This window comes from Pan troglodytes, chromosome 13 (assembly GCF_028858775.2).
Source record: "Pan troglodytes isolate AG18354 chromosome 13, NHGRI_mPanTro3-v2.0_pri, whole genome shotgun sequence".
Taxonomy (NCBI): Eukaryota; Metazoa; Chordata; class Mammalia; order Primates; family Hominidae; genus Pan; species Pan troglodytes.
In genome coordinates this window covers 129,313,250-129,330,262 of record NC_072411.2, presented here as the reverse complement: position 1 = coordinate 129,330,262, position 17,013 = coordinate 129,313,250, and the positions used below count along the sequence as shown (strand labels likewise).

The 17,013-nt window shown below is 39.4% G+C and overlaps 1 protein-coding gene across 4 annotated transcripts in view; it reads left to right on the top strand.

The window, feature by feature from the left end:
* The window catches only part of COL4A4 (collagen type IV alpha 4 chain), a 157,373-nt gene that overhangs the window by 78,743 nt on the left and 61,617 nt on the right, over nucleotides 1-17,013 (top strand). For all 4 annotated transcript variants that reach the window (XM_516128.7, XM_054679440.2, XM_009444464.5 and 1 more), the window contains 3 exons: nucleotides 3,638-3,710; nucleotides 5,276-5,382; nucleotides 7,747-7,930. In XM_516128.7, the coding sequence (XP_516128.5) occupies nucleotides 3,638-3,710; nucleotides 5,276-5,382; nucleotides 7,747-7,930 (364 nt within the window). The remainder of the gene's footprint in view (nucleotides 1-3,637; nucleotides 3,711-5,275; nucleotides 5,383-7,746; nucleotides 7,931-17,013) is intronic.

The following is a 17,013-nucleotide window of genomic DNA, read 5'->3' as shown; positions in this document are numbered from 1 at the left end:
GTTGAAATGTAATCCCCAGTGTTTGAGGTGGGGCCTGGTGGGAGGTGTTTTGGTCATGGGGGTGGATCCCTCACGAATGGCTTAGCTCCATCCCTTTGGTGATGAATGAGTTCTTAGTTCTTGCTCAGTTAGTTCACAGGAGATCTGGTTGTTTAAAGGAGTCTGGGACCTCCTGCTTTCCTCTCTTGCTCCCTCTCACCATGTGATACACTGGCTTCCCACTTCACCTTCCGCCATGATTGGAAGCTTCCTGAGGGCTTACCAGAAGCTGAGCAGATGCTGGTGCCAGGCTTGTACAGTCTGCAGAACCATGAGCCCCTTTTCTTTATAAATTACCCGGCCTCAGGTATTTCTTTATAGCGACGCAAAAGTGGACTAATATATGAGCTATTTCTGACCTGCTGGAATGTTTGGTTGTGTCCTCATGGTGATTGTGTTTGAGTTATTAATGTGAGGTTTATGGCTTCTCCTGAGATATTAGAAGTTTATGAACACAAGGTTATTGCGTTCCCATTGCTGCTGTGGCTGCGGGCTGATTCCCCCCATGCCTACCCACCTGTTCCCCTTGGACTGGACAGGCGCCACCCCTGTAGGCATCTGCAGTTGATGTCCCTTATCTAGACTGAACAACTAGGATATGCCTGGCAGAGAGGAAGTGTTTTTTTGTTTCGTTTTGCTTTTGTTTTTTTTTTTGGTGGAATTTCACTCTTGTCACCCAGGCTGGAGTGCAATGGTGCAATCTCAGCTCACTGCAACATCTGCCTCCCGGGTTCAGGCGATTCTGCTGCCTCACCCTCTCGAGTAGCTGAGACTACAGGCATGTACCACCACACCCAGCTAATTTTGTATTTTTAGTAGAGACAGGATTTCACCTTTTTGGTCAGGCTGGTCTCGAACTCCTGACCTCAGGTGATCTTCCCACTTCAGCCTCTCAAAGTGCTGGGATTACAGGCATGAGCCACCGTGCCCAGCCCAGAGAGGAGTTTTTGTTGCTGCTGGGCTTCCGTTGTTAGAGTAACACAAGTGTTTGGTGATCTCAGGTCTTAAGATTGTAAAAAGTAGCTCTCTGTCTGAAGCTGCTGAGAACCTTTGCCCCAGGAATCGCTTAGGTTACACATTTATTTCACTAGTTAACTGCTGTATTCTCAGTACTCAGAGTAATGCCTGGTTCTTTGTAGTTTTCAAAGAAAACTACGGTAATGGTTTTAGTAATGTTTAGTAACATTTACTAAACAATGGTTTCATGATGGTTCAGTAATGTTTTCAGTAAATGTTTCTTTAGTGAAGTCCAATAATAGTTTTCCTTACTAGCTCAAATAAGTCTATGATCTACTCTAGTACTTAAAATTCGACACCTACAGAGCATTAGAGCAATTCGTCATACGTTTGAAGTCTCCAATGTGCTGAGTAATACACTGCTCAGACTCCTGGGATGGGTTCATTCTTCCAAGGTACCAAAGTCTTATTTATTAAGCATTCCACTTTTTTCTCTTTCTGGAAAGAAATTTGTCCAAATGCTATGTGAACAGTTTTCTGTCCTGATAATTTATTCTTCAGAAGGGCATTTTCTTTATCCATTTTTTGGGCAGGATACCATATGACATACACTTTGGCCAGGCCCCATTGCTACTTATGACTAGCATATATAGTAAAAATAAGAATAAAACAGAACTCAACCTACATTAGTACTTTATGATTTCTAATTCTTTCTAATATATTGATTTATACTAAGAAATTTGTTCTACCCACCTTTTTGATGGTTCACAGACATTGCTACAAACAGGATGCTATACTAGAGTGATATCAGAGATATTGAGTTATGCGTGGACATACTTTTTTTCTCTGCATGAAATGGCTTCCAACCCTTTTGTCCATTTGAGTTTTTATGTCTGTTGTTTGCATTTTTGGCTTCCTCTTCACTGTTACTGCCTGATGATTGCTGATGCCACTGTGCCCATCTCCACTGGTACCCTCCTCCCCTCTATAGCTCTCAGCTTATAAATTAGTACAGCCAGTTAAAAAAAGATAGTTAAGCTTGCTTTAACACATTGTTAGATTGTGTGAAAATAAGACAAGACCAGGTGTGGTGGCTTACTCCTGTAGTCTCAACACTTTCAGAGGCAGCAGGATCCCTTAAGGCTAGGAGTTTGAGACCAGCCTGGGCAATACAGCAAGACCCCATCTCTACATACAAAAAAGTAAAATCCAATTAGCCAGGCATGGTGGCATGCACCTGCAGTTCTAGCTAACTGAGAGGCTGAGGTAGGAGGATTGCTTGAGCCCAGAGGTTTAAGGCTGCAGTGAGTTGTGATTATGCCACTGCACTGCAGCCTGGGGGATGAAGTGAGACCCTGTCTCAAAAAAAGAAAATAAATAAAAAGAAAATACGACAAGGTAGTGGCATCTGTGTGAGCAAAGCAACTGGCTTGCTCAGTCATTTTTACCTCCCTCCAATTTCTTTGCTGTGGCTTTTTGATTATTGATATCACTAGGTAAGTAACCTTGGGCTCTGTATGGTGTTTCTATAATGGTATTTGAAATGGTGCTTGGCCACCCTAATATACTGACAATAGGTTCATATATATATATTTTTTTGACACAGAGTCTTGCTCTGTCACCCAGGCTGGAGTACAGTGGCACGATCTCAGCTCACTGCAACCTCCGCCTCCTGGGTTCAAGTGATTCTTATGCCTCAGCCTCCCAAGTAGCTATGACTACGGGTGTGCACCACCACATCCAGCTAATTTTTGTATTTTTAGTAGGGACGGGGTTTCACCATGTTGGCCAGGCTAGTCTCGAACTCTTGGCCTCAAGTGATCTGCCTTCCTTGGCCTCTCAAAATGCTGGGATTATAGATGTGAGCCACTGCACCCAGCCAGGTTCCCATAATTTTGACATGGTTTGATATTCAGTAATATGTAACACTTAAAAAGTATGACTCAAATTATTCAGTTTTTGAGCAATGTTGTGGTTAAGAGAGCATGAGCATGTCAGCCAAAATTAGCTATTTACCTGTTATACAGAATAAATATATTAGCTTCAGAAAAGGTTCTTAATTCCTCTTCTCCTGCTCATCAACTTTCCTTAGCAGGACGTCACTTCCACGCCTTTTTCATCACAAACTTATCCCTAAATCTCTACCTTCAGCTCTGGTGGCAGCTCTTGTAGTTATCCCACTCTCTTCTTTCCTCTCCATTTCACATTACAAAGCCCATGATAATTACAAAAATTAGTTATAAATTTTAATTTGAGGTAGTTGACTCACAAGACGTTACACAGTCATAAAGTTCCCATGTATGCTTCCCCAGCTTCCCCAATGATACATACACATAACCATATTTACATAACCACAGTACACTGTCAAAACCAGGAAACGGTCATTGATACAGTCCTCTTAACTCAGGTACAGACCTTATTCAGATTTCACCAGCTTTTACATTTGACATGTAGTTCAAGAGCCCCAGCTTTGCAAGATAGGACTACCTTGGAAGGCAGGGAAGTGGAAGAGACCAAGAATGCCAAGCTAGAATCTTTAACAAGAAATTTAGGAGGGAAGAAGAGAGAGATTCAATATGTACAGATGTAACCGTTGATCCATCACAATTAACCTAATTTGTTTCTCTTATTTTTCACCAAGGGAAAGCATGGTGCCTCTGGACCACCTGGCAACAAAGGGGCGAAGGGTGACATGGTTGTATCAAGAGTTAAAGGTGAGCATAATCAATCACTTAACTCCCTGCCATTTTATGAATGATGTATGGACCCTCCTCTTGCAGTAATTTCCCCTGTGACCATAGATCAATTCTATACAATTTAGGATGGTTGAGATTACTTAAAAAAATACTTCCTGCCCTTCATAAGGTTGTATGAATGTTGAGCCAAATCCCCTGTCTCTTATTTGAAAACATAAATATTCCTTTAGCCACACATTCACATCTTCATTATAGTGAACTTGAGTTTGGCTCAAGCCCTCCTTTGGCTTGGCTGGTGTTTATTCACCACATTACAGTATTCTATATTAGTCAATAATATTTTCATTGTAAATGAAAGAAGCCCAGCTTGAAATCGTTTTTTTAAGTAATTTATTGACCTAAACAAAATGTGAAATATTAAAAGGTAGTGTTTTTTATTAGTAAGAGTTCCCCAGGGACAGAACTAATAGGATATATGTGTATATGAAAAGGAGTTTATTAAGGAGAATTGACTCATATGATCTCAAGGTGAAACCCCACTACAGGCTGTCTGCAAGCTGAGGAGCAAGGAAGCCAGTAGTGGCTCAGCCCCAAAAGTAGTGGCTTTCCTACTTTTGGGTCCAAAAGCCTCAAAAGTAGGGAAGCCAACAGTGTGGCCCTCAGTCTGTGGCTGAAGGCACAAGAGCCCTGGCAAACCACTGATGTAAGTTTAAGAGTCCAAAGGCTGAAGAACCTGGAGACTGATGTCCAAGGGCAGGAAGCATTCAGCACAGGAGAAAGATGAAAGCCAGAAGACTCAGCAAGCCAGCTTATCCCACCTTCTTCCACCTGCTTTGTTCCAGCTGTGCTGGCAGCTAATTGGATGGTGCCCACCCACATTGGGAGTAGGTCTTCCTGTCGCAGTCCACTGACTCAAATGTTAATCTCCTCTGGCAACACCCTCACAGACACACCCAACAACAACCCTTTACCAGCTATGTAGGCATCCTTCATTCCAATCAAGTTGACACTTAATATTAACCATCACAGGTTGGCATTGGGACAACCAGATCCGGGCCTCCAGTGGCATCAAGAGGCTCTCCCTGCATCTTTCATCTCACATTGTACCATCTATATTTTCTCCCATCAGACTGATTTTCGTACCCCCAGGCAGCTCCAAGTTCTTACATCCAGAGATGAAGAGAGCCCTGCTTTGTCAGCTCCAAATAGAAAAATAATTTCAGAAAGGACTGATTAGCTTAGGGCAAGTACCCAACCGCAGACCATTCCCCCTTTCCCATGGCCAGGGATAGAGTGCTGTGCTTGGCATCACAGGTAGGGGAAGATTCTGTGATTGGCACCTTCACACACCAGCTCCTTGCTGGAATGGGAAAAGGAGCTTTTCCCAAGTAAAGAGATTCAATGGTTCTAGCAGTTGTCATTCTCCCCTCTGGCTTTGGCATGTTTTATGTGACTTGGGCAATTGAGATACACAGGAAACTACCAACCCAGAATCAAGGTCATTTTCTTTATTTTTTGTCCTCTCTATCCTACTTTACCCCCTGCTGATAAGAGCTTGAATATCTTTTGACCTCTATTTCCAGGGCACAAAGGAGAAAGAGGTCCTGATGGGCCCCCAGGATTTCCAGGGCAGCCAGGATCACATGGTCGGGATGGACATGCTGGAGAAAAAGGGGATCCAGGACCCCCAGTATGTAGAATTCTTCTCTTGCTATAGAATTCCACTTTCTTATATGGTCATACAAGCAACTATTTCCCCTTTCTCTATTTGCCAAGCTGAAATTCAGGAAAATATCAACATACTATAAATCAGAGTCACTTTTGGCACCCTGACATGGAAAGATGGTTGTTATAAGAGGTATAGCATCATTGGAGATGGTCTAAAATCCTCATGGCAGTTCAGTCCTAGCAGGACTTTCGGTCCTTGGTCTTTATATCATTCTCGTGGTGTTCATTTTCTTCTGAGAAACTTGTATCTTAGAAGGGCCCCACTGATTTTAGGTGTATTCAGTTGACTCTGTGGGGTGGAGGATGGAGCTCGGGTCCCGATGTTTAGTATCAATTCTGTTTCCTGGAGAAGATGCACATGGGGGAAGTAGTGAGCATGAAAGGGTGAACTCGTGCAAACCCACAGAGTCAAGGCGTTGGCTGATGGAAAATCTCACTGATAAAGGATGTTGCTGCATTTTTCAGACATGCGTTGGGTGGATACCATGTGTAGGTAATGGTAATTAAGGTCATAAAAGAAGAGGATGAGATGATCCGATGCTTAGGAACTTAAAATATCTTAAATATGTGCAGTATTTCTGAATGCTTACAATATCACAGAAACCAGACTAGATGGTTTCCTCAAAACAGTCTTCTGAAAAGCAATACCTTTCCAATTTTACAGTAAGAAAATGGAGGCTTAGCATCTGATATTCAAGGCTACCCATCTGTCAAATAGGCAAAATAGGAGTGAAAACTTGTCTGTCTTATTTCAAAGTGCATGCTATTTCCGCCAACCTGTGCTGCCTGCCATATATAATGGGAAGCCATTGAGAGTGTTGCAACAGGGAAAGACCATGTCCTGATTCTACAGGAAACCCTTCAGACAGAATCCAAGTGAACAAGAGAGAGAAGCCTGGAAATTGGCTTAGATGGTGTTTATAGCTTTCTGACCTTTCTCCTGGTAACAAGTATGTGAATGATCTCTGCTTTAGGCTTGGTAATCTCTGCTTAATTCATTCTTCCTCTCAAGGAACTACTTAGAAATCATTGTCACTGAGTGGATATTGTCATAATGTACTCATCTAATTGTGAAAAAGCAGCGTCTATATAGATCAAACTAGGACATGAATTTCAACGTTCGCTGAGGTCTTCCTAGATTCATTGAAACAATCCAGATCCATAAGACTGTTGTAGACCACATTTGAGACCAGGCCATGTAGAAGGATAAAAGGTCACTCAAAATGCCAGCAGGACAGTGTCAGATATTCCTTGCATTTGAGAGTGCTTGCAGCTGTTCAGTCAGGTGGGGTGCAAGAAGGGATGAGACCCACATATGGTGGGCATGGAGGCAGCCCTGACTTGAAAGCCTCATTCCCCATGGGAGCTGTTATCCACTGCATAGCTTTTGAGGACCCCACCAGGGATTGCCAGTGAGGGAATCCTTGATGCAGGCTCCCCACAGTTCTTCCAGACCAGATGCAAATTTTGCAACTGGGGATTGATTTTACTATAAGCAGTACTGCCTAGGAAGGTAGTTGACAATCTAATTTTTATCAGAGGAACAGAACCAGACAGTTAACCAAAAGTCAAATTGTCATGCAAGAGGAGAAAGGACTTGCTAGGCTTTTACCCACAGGGGTGGAGGATGATGGAGTCTAGCTATGTATCTTGTCAAGAGAATACATAAGAATGTATTTGATTTGTAATCCCACCACCTCCCTTGATCTACTTATTTCTATATTCTATGACATATGATATTAGAGAATGGTTTGACATAAATCTCTTATTCTGTATTTAAGGCATATCACACACATTGTTTCCAGTATTTGAGGCTTAACACACATACTTATATTATATATATGTATATAAAGATGTAAAATGTGTATATTGGCCAGGCGCGGTGGCTGATGCCTGTAATCCCTGCACTTTGGGAGGCTGAGGCAGGTGGAGGTCAGGGGTTCGAGACCAGCCTGGCCAACATGGCGAAACTCAGTCTCTACTAAAAATACAAAAATTAGCCAGGTGAGCTGGTGGGTGCCTGTAATCCCAGCTACTCAGGAGGCTGAGGCAGGAGAATCACTTGAACCTGGGAGGTGGAGGCTGCAGTGAGCCAAGATAGCACCACTGCACACCAGCCTGGGTGACAGAGAGTCTCCATTTCTATATATATATATTTAAAATATTAAGAAGTATCTAAGTTGTTTATTTTAAAATTACATTTGCTTAAGAGTAACTGTCTCCTGAAATTATGGACTTTTGCATGTGTTTCTGTAACCTACAATGACTGCTTTGAGTTCATGGACATTCAGTGGTTGGTAATTGACTCATGACATAACATTCCCAGGGGGATCATGAAGATGCGACCCCAGGTGGTAAAGGATTTCCTGGACCTCTGGGCCCCCCGGGCAAAGCAGGACCTTTGGGGCCCCCAGGACTGGGATTTCCTGGTCCACCAGGACAGCGAGGCCACCCAGGAGTTCCAGGCCACCCAGGTGTGAGGGGCCCTGATGGCTTGAAGGGTCAGAAAGGTAATTTTAAAAAATTTTTATTTATTTCAATAGCTTTGGGGTACAAGTGTTTTTTTTTTCTTATGTGGAAGAATTATATAGTGGTGAATTCTGAGATTTTAGTGTACCTGTCACCCGAGTAGTGTACATTTTACCTAATGTGTAGTTTTTTGTATCCCTAGACCCCTTTCCTCCCTCCTCCTCCTTTTTTTTTTCTCAGTATTCAAGTGTTTTTCTTTTTCTTTTTCTTTAATTTTACTTTAAGTTCTGGGATACATATGTAGAATGAGCAGGTTTGTAACATAGGTATACATGTGCCATGGTGGTTTGCTGCATCTATCAACCCATCATCTAGGTTTTAAGCCCCACATGCATTAAGGTCTTTGTCCTAATGCTCTCCTTCCCCTTACCCCTGACCCTCTGACAGGTCTCGGTATTATGTGATGTTCCCCTCCCTGTGTCCGTGTGTTCTCATTGTTCAACTCCCACTTATGAGCGAGAACATGCGGTGTTTGGTTTTCTGTTCCTGTGTTAGTGTGCTGAGAATGATGGCTTCCAGCTTCATCCACATCCCTACAAAAGAAAATGTTCTCATTCTTTTTTTATGGCTGCATAGTATACCATGGTGTATATATGCCACATTTTCTTTATCCAGTCTATCATTGATGGGCATTTGGGTTGATTCCAAGTCTTTGCTATGGTAAATAGTACTGCAATAAACATATGTTTACATATGTCTTTATAGTAGAATGATTTATAATCCTTTGGGTATATACCTAGTAATGGGATTGCTGGGTCAAATGGTATTTTTGGTTCTAGATCCTTGAGGAATCACCACACTGTCTTCCACCATGGTTGAACTAATTTACACTCCCACCAACAGTGTAAAAGTGTTCCTATTTCTCCATATCCTCTCCAGCATCTGTTGTTTCCTGACTTTTTAATAATCTCTATTCTAACTGCCGTGAGATGGTATCTCATTGTGGTTTTGATTTGCATTTCTCTAATGACCACTGATGAAAAGCTTTTTTTCATGTTTGTTGGCCACATAAATATCTTCTTTTGAGAAGAAGGATATCTGTTCATATCCTTCACCCACTTTTTGAAGGGGTTGGTTTTTTCTTGTAAATTTGTTTAAGTTCCTTGTATATTCTGGATATTAGACCTTTGTCAGATGGGTAGATTGCATAAATTTTCTCCCATTCTGTAGGTTGCCTGTTCACTCTGATGACAGTTTCTTTTGCTGCACAGAAGCTCTTTAGTTTGATTAGATCCCATTTGTCAATTTGGCTTCTGTTGCAATTGCTTTTGGTATTTTAATTATGAAGTCTTTGCCCATGCCTATGTCCTGAATGATATTGCCTAGGTTTTCTTATAGGGTTTTTATGGTTTTGGGTTTTACATTTAAGTCTTTAATCCATCTTGGGTTAATTTTTGTATAAGATGTAAGGAAGGGGGCCAGTTTCTGCCTTCTGCATATGGCTAGCCAGTTTTCCCAACACCATTAATTAAATAGGGACTCCTTTCCCCATAGCTTGTTTTTATCAGGTTTGTCAAAAAGCAGATAGTTGTAGATGTGTAGTGTTATTTCTGAGGTCTCTGTTCTGTTCCATTGGCCTGTATATCTGCTTTGGTACCAGTACCATGCTGTTTTGGTTACTGTGGTCTTGTAGTATAGCTTGAAGTCAGGTAGCTTGATCCCTCCAGCTTTGTTCTTTTTGCTTAGGATTGTCTTGGCTATATGGGCTCTTTTTCGGTTCCATATGAAATTTAAAGTAATTTCTTTTTTCTAATTCTGTGAAGAAAGTCAATGATAGCTTGATGGGAATAGTACTGAATCTGTAAATTACTTTGGGCAGTATGGCCATTTTCATGATATTGATTCTTCCTATCCAAGAGCGTATAATGTTTTTCCATTTGTTTGTGTCCTCTCTTATTTCTTTGAGCAGTAGTTTATAGTTCTCCTTGAAGAGGTCCTTCATATTCCTTGTAAGTTGTATTCCTAGGTATTTTTTTCTCTTTGTAGCAATTGTGAATGGGAGTTCACTCATGATTTGGCTCTCTGCTTGCCTATTGTTGGTGTATAGGAATGCTTGTGAATTTTGCACATTGATTTTGTATCCTGAGACTTTGCTGAAGTTGCTTAGCTTAAGGAGTTTTTGGGCTGAAACGATGGGATTTTCTAAATATACAATCATGTCATCTGCAAACAGAGACAATTTGACTTCCTCTCTTCCTGTTTGAATGCTCTTTATTTCTTTCTGTTGCCTGATTGCCCTGGCCAGAACTTCCAATACTATGTTGAATAGGAGTGGTGAGAGAGGGCATCCTTGTCTTGTGCTGGTTTTCAAAGAGAATGCTTCCAGCTTTTGCAAATTCAGTATGATATTGTCTATGGGTTTGTCATAAATAGCTCTTGTTATTTTGAGTTATGTTCCATCAATAACTAGTTTATTGAGAGTTTTTTCATGAAGAGATGTTGAATTTTATTGAAGGTCTTTTCTGTCTCTGTTAAAATAATCATGTGGTTTTTGTCAGTGGTTCTGTGTATGTGATGAATTATGTTTATTGATTTGCATATGTTGAACCAGCCTTGCATCCCAGACTTGATCGTGGTGGATATGTTTTTTGATGTGCTGCTGGATTCCATTTGCCAGTATTTTATTGAGGGTTTTTGCATAAAGGTTCATCAGGGATATTAGCCTGAAAATTTTTGTTGTTGTGTCTCTGCCAGGTTTTGGTATCAGGATGATGCTGGCCTCATAAAACGAGTAAGGGAGGAATTCTTATTTTTCTATTGTTTGGAATAGTTTCAGAAGAAATGGTACCAGCTCCTCTTTGTAGCTCTGGTAAACTTCAGCTGTGAATCCATCTGGTCGTGGGCTTTTTTTGGTTGGTAGGCTTACTACCTCATTGGTTACTGCCTCAATTTCAGAACTTGTTGTTGGTCTATTTGAATAACCAAATAAACCAGATTTGAATTCTTCCTGGTTTAGTCTTGGGGCATCCTCCCTTTTCTGAATCTCTGAAGTCCATTATATCACTCTTATGCCTTTGCATACTCATCACTTACCTCCCACTCGTAAGTGAGAACATACAGTTTTTGGTTTTCCACTCCTGTGTTACTTCATTTAGAATTATGGCCTCCAGCTCCATCTAAGTTGCTGCAAAAGCCACTGTTTTGTTCCTTTTAATGGCTGAGTAGTATTCCATGTTTTTTGTATACCACATTTTCTTTATCCACTCATTAGTCAACAGGCACTTAGATTGGTGCCACATCTTTGCAATTGTGAATTGTGCTGCTATAAACATACATGTGCAAGTGTCTTTTTCATATAATGACTTCTCTTCCTTTGGGTAGATACCCAGTAGTGGGATTGCTGGGTCGCATGGTGGATCTACTTTTATCTCTTTAGGGAATCTCCACACTTGTTTTCTACAGAGGTTGTACTAATTTACATTTCCATCAGCATTGTATAAGTGTTCCCTTTTCTCCACATCCATGCCAATATCTATTGTTTTTTTGTCTTTAAATAATGGCCATTTTTTACAGGAGTAAGGCAATATCTCATTGCAGTTTTAATTGGCATTTCCCTAATGATTAGTGATGTTGAGTATTTTTTCATGTTTGTTGTCCATTTGTTTGTCTTACTTTGAGAAATGTCTATTCATGTCCTTTACCCACTTTTTAATGGGATTATTTGTTTTTTTCTTGGTGTTTTGTTTGAGTTCTTTGTAGATTCCGCATACCGGCCCTTTGTCGGATGCATAGTTTGCAAATAGCTTCTCCCATTCTGTGGGTTTCTGTTTACTCTACTTATTTATTTTTTTTGTTGTGCAGAGGCCTTTTAGTTTAACTGGGTCCTATTTATGTATTTAGTTTTTGTTGCATTTGCTTTTGGGGTCTTATTCATGAATTCTTTGCGGAGGCCAATATCTATATGAGTTTTTCCAATGTTGTCTTATAGAATTTTGATAGTTTCAGGTCTTATATTTAAGTCTTTGAACCATCTTCAGTTGATTTTTGTATAAGGTGAGAGATAGGAATCCGGTTTTATTCTTCTAATACATGTAGCTTGGCAGTTTTCCCAGCATCATTTATTAAATAGGGTGTCCACCCCCCAATTTTTTGTTTTTGTATGCTTTGTTAAAGATCAGTTAGCTGTAGATATTTGGCTTTGTTTCTGGATTCTCTGTGCTGTTCCACTGGTGTATGTGCCTACTTTTACAACAGTACCGTGCTGTTTTGGTAACTAAAGCCTTGTAGTATAATTTGAAGTTCAGTAATGTGATGTCTCCAGATTTGTTCTTTTTTGCTTAGGATTGCTTTGTCTATTCAGGCTCTTTTTTGGTTCAGTACAAAATTCAGGATTGTTTTTTCTAATTCTATGAAAAATGATGTGCATATTTTGATGGGAATTCCACTGAATCTGTAGATTACTTTTGAAGTGTGGTCATTTTCACAATATCAATTATCCCAATCCATAAACATTGGATGCATCTCCATTTGTGTCATCTATGATTTCTTTCAACAGTGTTTTGTAGTTCTCCTTTTTGAGAACTTTCACCTCCTTGGTTAAGTATATTTTTAGTTATTTTATTTTAGTTTTCACAGCTGTTGTAAAAGGAATTGAGTTATTAATTTGATTCTCAACTTGATTGTTGTTGGTTTATAGCAGTGCTACTGATTTATGTACAATGATTTTGTAACCTGAGACTTTACTGAATTTGTTTATCATATCTAAGAGTATTTTTGAAGAATCCTTAGGATTTTGTAGGTGTACAATCATATTATCGGCAAACAGTGATAGTTTGACTTCCTCTTTTCTAATTTTGATGCTGTTTATTTATTTCTCTTACCTAATTGCTCTGGCTAGTACTTCCAGAACTATGTTGAATAGGAGTGGTGAAAGTGGGCATCCTTGTCTTGTTCCTGTTCTCAGGGGGAATGCTTTCAAATTTTTTCCATTCCATATGATGTTATCTGTGGGTTTGTCATATATAGTTATTATTATTTGAGGTAGGTCCCATCTATGCCTTGTTTGTTGAGAGTTTTTGTCATAAAGGAATGCTGGATTTTGTCAAATGCTTTTTCTGCATCTATTGATCATATGGTTTTTGTTTTTAATTATGTTTATGTGATGGATCACATTTATTGACTTGCATATATTAAACCATCCCTACATCCCTGGGATGAAAACCACTTGATCATGATGAATACTCTTTTCGATATGCTGTTCAATTCATTTAGCTAGTATTTTGTTGAGGATTTTTGCATCTATGTTCATTAAGGAAATTGGTCTGTAGTTTGTGTGTGTGTGTGTGTATCTTTTCCTGTGTTGGTATCAGGATGATACTAGCTTAATAGAATGATTTAGGGAGGATGCCTTCTTTATCAATCTTTTGGAACAGTTTCAGTAGGATTTGTACCAATTCTTTTCTCTCAGTGTCTAAGTAGAATTTAGCTGTGAATCCATCTGATTCTGGGTTTGTTTTCTTGGGAATTTAAAAATTACTGATTCAATCTCACTGCTTGTTATTGGTTTGTTTGAGGTTTCTATTTCTTCCTGATATAATCTAGTAGGGTTTTATGTTTCCAGGAATTTGTCCATTTCCTCTAGATTTCCTAGTTTGTGTACATAAAGGTATCCGTAGTAGTCTTGAATGGTCTTTTGTATTTCTGTGGTGTTGGTTGTAATGACCCCAGTTTCGGTTCTAATTGAGCTTATTTGGATCTTCTCTCTTCTTTTCTTGTTTAATCTAGCTAATGGTCTACTGATTTTATTTTTTCAAGGAACCGGCTTTTTAACCAGCTTTTTATTCATTAATTTTTCATATTTTTTTTGGTTTGCATTTCATTTGGTTCAGTCTGATCTTTGTTATTTCTTTTCTTCTTCTAGCTCTAAGTTTAGTATGCTTTTGTTTTTCTAGTTCCTTGAGGTGTGACTTTAGGTTGTCAATGTGTGCATTTTCAGACTTTTTGATGTAGGCATTTAGCACTATAAGCTTTCCTCTTAGCACTGCTTTTGCTGTATTCCAGATGTTTTGATAACTTGTGTCAATATTATCATTCAATTCAAATAATTTTTAAATTTCTATCCTGATTTCATTGTTAACCCAGATATCATTCAGGAGCAGAATATTTAATTTTCATGTATTTGTATAATTTTGAGGGTTCCTTTTGGAGTTGATTTCTAATTTTATTCCACTGTGGTCTGAGAAGATACTTGACACAATTTCAATTTTAAAAAATTTATTGAGACTTATTTTGTGGCCTATCATATGGTCTATCTTGGAGAATGTTCCATGCTTCTGAGAAGAATGTATATCCTGCAGATCTTTGATAGAATGTTCTGTAAATGTCTGTTAAGTTAATTTGCTCTAGTGTGTCACTTACATCCATTGTTTCTCTGTTGACGTTCTGTCATGAAGATCTGTCTAGTGCTGTCAGTGGTGTATTGAAGTCTCCCACTATTATTGTTTTGCTGTCTATCTCATTTCTTAGGTCTAGTAGTAATTGTTTTTTGAATCTGAAAGCTCCAGTGTTTGGTGCATATAAATTTATGATTGTAGTATCTTCTTGTTGAATTGATCGTTTTATCATTACATAGTGACCATCTTTGTCTTTTTGTTTTTACTATTGTTATTTTGAAGTTTGTTTTTTCTGATACAAGAATAGCTATCCCTGCTGCCTTTGGTTTCTAGCCGCATGGAATACATTTTCCTACCCCTTTATCTTGAGTTTATATGAGTATTTCTGTGTTAGGTGAGCCTCTTAAAGACAGCAGATATTTGGATTGTGTTGTTTTTGTCCATTTTGCCATCCCGTATCTTTGAAGTGGAGCATTTACACTCAACATGAATATTGAGATGTGAGGTATTGTTCTCTTCATCAGGTTAATTGTTACCCAGATAGTTGTCTTTTCATTGTGTTATTGTGTTATAGGCCCTGTGAGTTCTAAACTTTTAAGAGGTTCTATTTTGGTGCATATCAGGCTTTTGTTTCAAGGTTTAGAACTCCTTTTAGCATTTATTTATTTATTTATTTATTATTATTATACTTTAAGTTTTAGGGTACATGTGCACAATGTGCAGGTTAGTTACATATGTATACATGTGCCATGCTGGTGTGCTGCACCCACTAACTCATCATCTAGCATTAGGTATAACTTCCAATGCTATCCCTCCCCCATCCCCCCTCCCCCCACCCCACAACAGTCCCCAGAGTGTGATGTTCCCCTTCCTGTGTCCGTGTGTTCTCATTGTTCAATTCCCACCTATGAGTGAGAATATGCGGTGTTTGGTTTTTTGTTCTTGCGATAGTTTACTGAGAATGATGATTTCCAATTTCATCCATGTCCCTACAAAGGACATGCACTCATCATTTTTTATGGCTGCATAGTATTCCATGGTGTATATGTGCCACATTTTCTTAATCCAGTCTATCATTGTTGGACATTTGGGTTGGTTCCAAGTCTTTGCTATTGTGAATAATGCCGCAATAAACATACGTGTGCATGTGTCTTTAAAGCAGCATGATTTATAGTCCTTTGGGTATATACTCAGTAATGGGATGGCTGGGTCAAATGGTATTTCTAGTTCTAGATCACTGAGGAATCGCCACACTGACTTGCACAATGGTTGAACTAGTTTACAGTCCCACCAACAGTGTAAAAGTGTTCCTATTTCTCCACATCCTCTCCAGCACTTGTTGTTTCCTGACTTTTTAATGATTGCCATTCTAACTGGTGTGAGATGGTATCTCATTGTGGTTTTGATTTGCATTTCTCTGATGGCCAGTGATGGTGAGCATTTTTTCATGTGTTTTTTGGCTGCATAAATGTCTTCTTTTGAGAAGTGTCTCTTCATGTCCTTCGCCCACTTTTTGATGGGGTTGTTTGTTTTTTTCTTGTACATTTGTTTGAGTTCATTGTAGATTCTGGATATTAGCTCTTTGTCAGAAGAGTAGGTTGCAAAAATTTTCTCCCATTTTGTAGGTTGCCTGTTCACTCTGATGGTAGTTTCTTCTGCTGTGCAGAAGCTCTTTAGTTTAATTAGATCCCATTTGTCAATTTTGGCTTGTGTTGCCATTGCTTTTTGTGTTTTAGACATGAAGTCCTTGCCCATGCCTATGTCCTGAATGGTAATGCCTAGGTTTTCTTCTAGGTTTTTTATGGTTTTAGGTCTAATGTTTAAGTCTTTAATCCATCTTGAATTGATTTTTGTATAAGGTGTAAGGAAGGGATCCAGTTTCAGCTTTCTACATATGGCTAGCCAGTTTTCCCAGCACCATTTATTAAATAGGGAATCCTTTCCCTATTGCTTGTTTTTCTCAGGTTTGTCAAAGACCAGATAGTTGTAGATATGCGGTGTTATTTCTGAGGGCTCTGTTCTGTTCCATTGATCTGTATCTCTGTTTTGGTACCAGTACCATGCTGTTTTGGTTGCTGTAGCCTTGTAGTATAGTTTGAAGTCAGGTAGTGTGATGCCTCCGGCTTTGTTCTTTTGGCTTAGGATTGACTTGGCGATGCGGGCTCTTTTTTGGTTCCATATGAACTTTAAAGTAGTTTTTTCCAATTCTGTGAAGAAAGTCATTGGTAGCTTGATGGGGATGGCATTGAATCTGTAAATTACCTTGGGCAGTATGGCCATTTTCATGATATTGATTCTTCCTACCCATGAGCATGGAATATTCTTCCATTTGTTTGTATACTCTTTTATTTCATTGAGCAGTGGTTTGTAGTTCTCCTTGAAGAGGTCCTTCACATCCCTTGTAAGTTGGATTCCTAGGTATTTTATTCTCTTTGAAGCAATTGGGAATGGGAGTTCACTCATGATTTGGCTCTCTGTTTGTCTGTTGTTGGTGTATAAGAATGCTTGTGATTTTTGTACATTGATTTTGTATCCTGAGACTTTGCCGAAGTTGCTTATCAGCTTAAAGAGATTTTGGGCTGAGACAATGGGGTTTTCTAGATATACAATCATGTCCTCTGCAAACAGGGACAATTTGACTTCCTCTTTTCCCAATTGAATATCCTTTATTTCCTTCTCCTGCCTAATTGCCCTGGCCAGAACTTCCAACACTATGTTGAATAGGAGCGGTG